Source organism: Pundamilia nyererei, unplaced genomic scaffold (genome assembly GCF_000239375.1).
Source record: "Pundamilia nyererei isolate P.nyererei 1_Seehausen unplaced genomic scaffold, PunNye1.0 scaffold00148, whole genome shotgun sequence".
Taxonomy (NCBI): Eukaryota; Metazoa; Chordata; class Actinopteri; order Cichliformes; family Cichlidae; genus Pundamilia; species Pundamilia nyererei.
Genome location: NW_005187549.1, coordinates 1,344,239 through 1,350,246, shown reverse-complemented (window position 1 = coordinate 1,350,246; position 6,008 = coordinate 1,344,239). Strand labels below are relative to the sequence as shown.

At 41.0% G+C, this 6,008-nt stretch overlaps 1 protein-coding gene across 1 annotated transcript in view; it reads right to left on the bottom strand.

The window, feature by feature from the left end:
• The window catches only part of cct3 (chaperonin containing TCP1, subunit 3 (gamma)), a 6,879-nt gene extending 4,975 nt beyond the window's left edge, over positions 1-1,904 (bottom strand). The window contains exons 1-2 of the mRNA XM_013913752.1: positions 1,795-1,904; positions 1,233-1,294 (exon numbers count right to left, since the gene is read on the bottom strand). Coding sequence (XP_013769206.1) covers positions 1,233-1,294; positions 1,795-1,822 — 90 coding nt within the window. The 5' untranslated portion in view covers positions 1,823-1,904. The remainder of the gene's footprint in view (positions 1-1,232; positions 1,295-1,794) is intronic.
• Positions 1,905-6,008: the final 4,104 nt, after the last annotated feature.

The following is a 6,008-nucleotide window of genomic DNA, read 5'->3' as shown; positions in this document are numbered from 1 at the left end:
GAGGCGAGGCTGCCGGACACTGGCACCACCGGGCCCTCTGACCACCACCAGTAGGCAACGGGTGAAGTGTCTTGCCCAAGGACACAACGACCAAGGCTGTCCAAGCCGGGGCTCGAACCGGCAACCTTCCGATTACAAGGCGAACTCCCAACTCTTGAGCCACGATCGCCCCACGATATAGTGTAGGACTGTCAGAAATCTTCATCAGACAGTAAAATTTACCTTACTGATAAGTGCATTTTTAACCAATTTGTTTTTGCATTTAGGACAATGTTTTATATAAAAACAATTTAATACCGCATGTGAATGCACTACACATCCTTTGGCAGATGTTTTCTGCAGCTTCTAAACAGAAAGCTAACAAAGCACACAAATTTAAACACCTTTTTTATCTTCTTCAAATTTTACTCTTCTTCATTTATGAGCAAATATATGTATAAATTCAATGACTAAATAATCATAAACACTTGGGTAAAGCTATTCATTATTTTAGTAACTGAGTATTCTATTAATTGCTCAGTGACAAATAATCACGTTCATCCTATTAATTACTAATATTAAATATTCAGGAGATTAAATCTTAGAAATGTATACAATCAGTTTAAACAGCTGTCCAAACACAATGCTTTTATTTTAGTTAAAAAAACAACAACAAAAAACTCTATCCAAGCTATGACAGGGTGAAAGGATGGGGACACACTGCACAGGTACTATGGGTTCTACATAGAACCAAGCTAAAAGCATGAGTAGAGGAGCAGAGGAGGCCCTGGTTAACCCAGGCTACTGTCACTGGTGGATTTCCTCAATTAGCCAGACCTGAGGTTTTTTGCTCAGACACAGAACATAATGTTTGTTTGCCTTCTGTGAGTGCACTTGGACACAGCTGCTTATTAAGTAACTAACCAATAACTTTAAGGACAGTGTGAAGCTCATCAAGAAGCTCATTGTGCTATGAGACCAATCCGGTCATGATTCTATTTTTTTACCCAGCCCAGCTCCTACAAGAGGAGGAGCAGGCCAAGACTGACTACAACCAACAGCTGGAGCACCTGCCAGATTGGACATGTCAGTTACCACGGTAACAAATTTTATAGGCAAGATATATGTCAGCAGTGGTGCGGGGACCGCTGTGCACAGCACCAACACATCGTCTGGATCACAAAGCAGGTTATTCAGTTTGTGACCTAAAGGGCACAGAAGAAAGTGAGCGGAGCCTTGTAGAACAAACGCACCTTTGCTGCATTGATGTTCCCGGTCTGGACTTTACGTCCAGACTCCCTCTTCACGTTCTGGTCTGCAGAGACACAAACACACACAGAAGTTACTGCCCGCATACACGCAGTGCTGTTACTCTTTATTCTTATTCGTACAGTGATGATCCGTTTTCAATAGGCAGAGGTTCCGCCTGAAAAAGAAAACGATCAGTACTGATGATGACTCTTCTCTCTGGATCAATCACAATGATCAGAAACACAATGACATGTTCCTAATGACATAATCAATAAGTGAGTTCACACTAACACAGGTGGAGGATTCCACCTTCACTCCATCACATGAACGCCTGATTTTAGCCTCAAAGGAACCGTTAGCCTGCTAGCTCCGTGTTCATGCTGAGTAACGGGTTAGCTTAAGTTAGCCTATCATCCATCTGCTAACCGGGCTAACATGCTAACGCCGGCCGCGCCCCGCTTTGTGCGTCTCTGGGTTGTTAGCGGATCGAAGGCAGTTCCGAACGGCCTGCGTACGGTTGTCGGTGGTTTTTTAAAAGCTTTGGAGGAAAATAAGAATACTCACTGAGCACTAAAACCTGCTGGCCGATCATTTTCACAGCGCGTGCCGGACAACAGCCTGGAAGCTTCTGGGTGGCACGAGGAGAGAGGAAGGCTCCACCTACAGGGGCGGGCAAACAGCCCGGGTCCGACTAATCAGAGAGAACATTACGTGACAGATAGGCAGATCCACCAATAAACTGAATGAGGCAAAAGGGTCGCCCTTTTATATGGAGACTAAAATCAGCCTTTAGTTTCATATTATTTCCGTGTATTAAAAACTGTTTCCGCTAAAAATAGAGCAGCTTCTACAATAAGCACCATCAGAATTCAGAGTTTTGGACTGAACTTCTAAAATGACATTTTTTGCTTTTTTTAAAGAAACAATTTATACTCAGGAGCATGGGCGTCTCAGAGCTTTTTCTAACCCTCATCCTACCTACCTATGGTGCGCCGTTTGTAAACTGAAAATGCTGAAATTAGCGGCAACAGTTTTACACATTTAGCTCCAAACCTTATGAAAACATTTTTCGAGTCACTTTTTACAACATTTACGAAAATATTTGTAACGTTTTATATTTAAAACTTTTTGTATTTCAAAATATATTTAATCTAAATACTATATAAAATACAAATTTTACATCTAAATATTATATTTAAATCATCAGATAGTTTCTCAGATAAAAACGGAACATCCAACTGTTGGAGAAATGATGCTGATGGGACACCTGCATTCCAAAAATATAGTGGTTCAAAGATGGCGTCTAAGAGAGTCACTAGGGGGGGTTGAGTGGACTCCGCTGGTGTTCTATCCAGAAGAGCTGCAATTGCTTGGCGAGTATATGCCGTGCCTCATCCAAATTTCATATGACATATAGATGCAAATCACAAGCTGATTCGTTGGAAGTTTGTTTTTCATGGTGCAATAGATGGATACAGCGGGGTGTTGATGTTTGATATCAGAGCTGAGACTGTAAAAGCGCTCTTTACTGCAGCTGTTGGACAATTTGGCAGACCCCTGCATATCTGGGGTTACGTGAGAAGTCTCACATTTGGGAGGACATGAGAACAAGCAGGGGTGAAGGCTCTGGCTTAATGGGAAGTTCTGTGCACAACCAGAGGATTGAGCTTTTCAACCGAGACTTAAACAACAACCGCAGCTGGATTTATGCATCTATTTATTAAGTGGAATCGCTTGGTATCCTAGACTTAGAAAATGCAACAGACCTAATGTGATCTGCTGTATAAAGTGCTTTGAGCACTCAGAGTAGCCTTCAGTTAGGTCCATATCTATTTGGACACTGACAACTTTTGTTTTGTTACCTGTTTACTGAAATATATTCTAATTATAGTCATATTATAGAAATGACATTTAATCTAGGGTATCCATATTCAATGTGGATGAAGTGTTTAGGAGTTTCTTCTTCTTAATATGTGGCACCCTCTTTTTGAAGGGACCAAACGTTAATGGACAAGTGACTCAACAGCTATTCACAGGCAGGTATGGATAATTTCTTCGCTATGTCATTATCAATTAATTAGACAAAAAGCCTGGATTGATTTGAGGTGTTGTGCTTGCATTTGGAAAATTTTATTATGAACAGACACCACGCGGTCAAAGAGAACAGAAAAACCCATCCGAGAAATTGCTACAATATTAGAAGTGACAAAATTTACAGTTTGGTAAATCCTGAGAAAGGAAAAAAAGGACAGGTGAACTCAGCAACCCCGAAAGACCTGGGTGTCCAAGGAAGACAACAGTGGTGGATGATTGCAGAATCATTTCAATGGTGAAGAGAGAACCCATCACAACAGTCAACCAAGTGTAACAACACTCTCCAGGAGTGGTTCCCAAACTTTTTTTGCTGGGCCACACCCATATTTTGCTCCATTCTGGTTTATTTCACATTGTGAATGTGAGAGTGAATGAATAGTGGAATTGTAAAGCGCTTTGGGTGCCTAGAAAAGCGCTATATAAATGCAATCCATTCCAATCCATTTCACACCTCAAACATTTAGTAAGCAATTAAGCAAATACAAGTAATCTGCAATAAATTACAGGTAGTAAGAAAGTAAACTACTAACTCTTTTACGCTATGTCCACACCTAAACGGGTATTTTTGAAAACGCAGCTGCTTCATCCACACATAAATGGTGTTTCGAATCACTCCTTTTTTGCGTTTACGTGTGGACGAGGAATACAGAGTTCGTCACGCAACGTCCAAGGTATGTGCCTTTTTCACGTCACGCTGTGCGCATGTTATTTTTTACATGAGATGAATTGCAGAATGGCAGATAGAGACAAAATACTGTTAATCTGACTATCTTCAGGTTTTACACACTTACATATACACACGCAGTTACTGTCCCTCCATTTAGAAAGGCAGAGGCGTGTGACATGCAGGCACTGGAAGCTTTCCTGGCAGACAAACAGTGTGAGTTTGTTTTCAGTGCTCCTTCTGCAAGTCATGCAGGTGGCCATTAGGAGCATTCGTAATGTGCTAAATGCCACTACTGCTCAGTGTGCAGGAAGACTAGACGATGCCTCTCTTAGAACTTTGTTTTATGAAGCCATGGCTATTGTAAATAGCCACCCATTGACTGTGGACAGTATCAGCAACCCAAAAGCACCTGAACCTCTTACTCCAAACCATCTTATACTGATGAAGTCCAAGGTTGTCCTACCACCACCTGGGAAATTTGTGAAAGAAGACATGTATGCAGTGAAGAGGTGGCATAGAGTAGAATACTTAACTGAGCAGAAAAGAGAATACCTCATGAATGCCTCCACAAGACAGAAGTGGCACAAAACCCTCCGCAATCTAAAAGTGAATGACATTGTTATCATCAAAGAAGGTATGTTACCAAGGTGTCAGTGGCAACTGGGACGTATAGTTGAAACTATCGAAGGGGATGATGGTTTAGTCCGTCGGGTCAAGGTTCAAGTAGGAGACCAAAGTCGGACCAAAAAACAGGACCGTGCTTTCAAGCCCCCCATTATCGAGCAGCCTATCCAAAAATTGGTGGTTCTTGTTGAAAGAGAATAATAACAAACATGTTATTGTCTGAGATGAACTGACATATTGACATAAACAATGTACCATTCCAAGTGGCAACTGCTCTATCATGGTCTGTACACCTTTATATTGGCTGAAGTGGTTTCATTTTTGTTGTTGTTCAGAATCATGTATGATTTAGCTAGTTTGTAAATCATAGCATGATTGGTGGGAGTGTAATGAACGTCTGTACCATTGTCGGAGCTTTATGCACAGTAGCATTAATGATAGATGCGCTCAGAGGCGTGCCCTGTAACCTGTATAGAGCAGTCTGTCGTGCAGAGGAATAAACTGTATAAAGTCCATCTTAGACATGTGTGTCACTCAAGCTAGCAGCGCCCCATGAGAAATGGGCCGAATGTTTACGTGTTCACGTGTTCCCACTGTTGCCAAAGTACTTGCTCATAGGGGGTCATTGATTAATTGTTGTTTTTCATGTATGTATTATTGTAGGGTCTACCTTAAAATTGACTGTTGTTGTGATTTGGTGCTGTATAAATAAAACTGCAAAAATTGAACCGTTTTAATCTGGCTTCTGTTCATTCCATAGTACAGAAACAGCTCTAGGAAAAATCACAAATGATCTTTTGTTTGCAGCGGATTCTGGACTCATCACTATCCTCATTCTCCTTGACCTTATGGCAACTTTTGATACAATCTCCCACGGCATCCTTCTTCATAGATTAACATCTATTGGCATCAAAAATATAGCACTCGCCTGGTTTACCTCATATCTCTCTGGCCGTGCACAGTTTTTTTCAATTACTTATTCACAGATCACCATCTACTCCAGTTAAGTCCTGTGTACCCCAAGGCTCTGTCCTGGGATCTTTGCTTTTTATTATCTCCGACATCTAGGTAATATTTTCAAGAAATATAACATTCAATTCCACTGCTACGCAGATGACACCCAAATCTACTTCCAAACCTATAGTTACTCTCATGCCCACATTTCTTATCGTTAAAGTGAAATCAAGGTTTCAGAACTTTCTTAAGCTTAATGGTAATAAAACAGAATGTATTCAAATATGCACCAAATCTATACTGACTAAAGTTGGGACCATAAATCTTTCATTATCCATTGATAACTATTGTCATACCTTCCCCTCAGGTTAACAGTGTTGGTGTCATCATTGACAGCGCTCTTTCCTTCACGGCACATAGAAATAATATCACTTGGTCT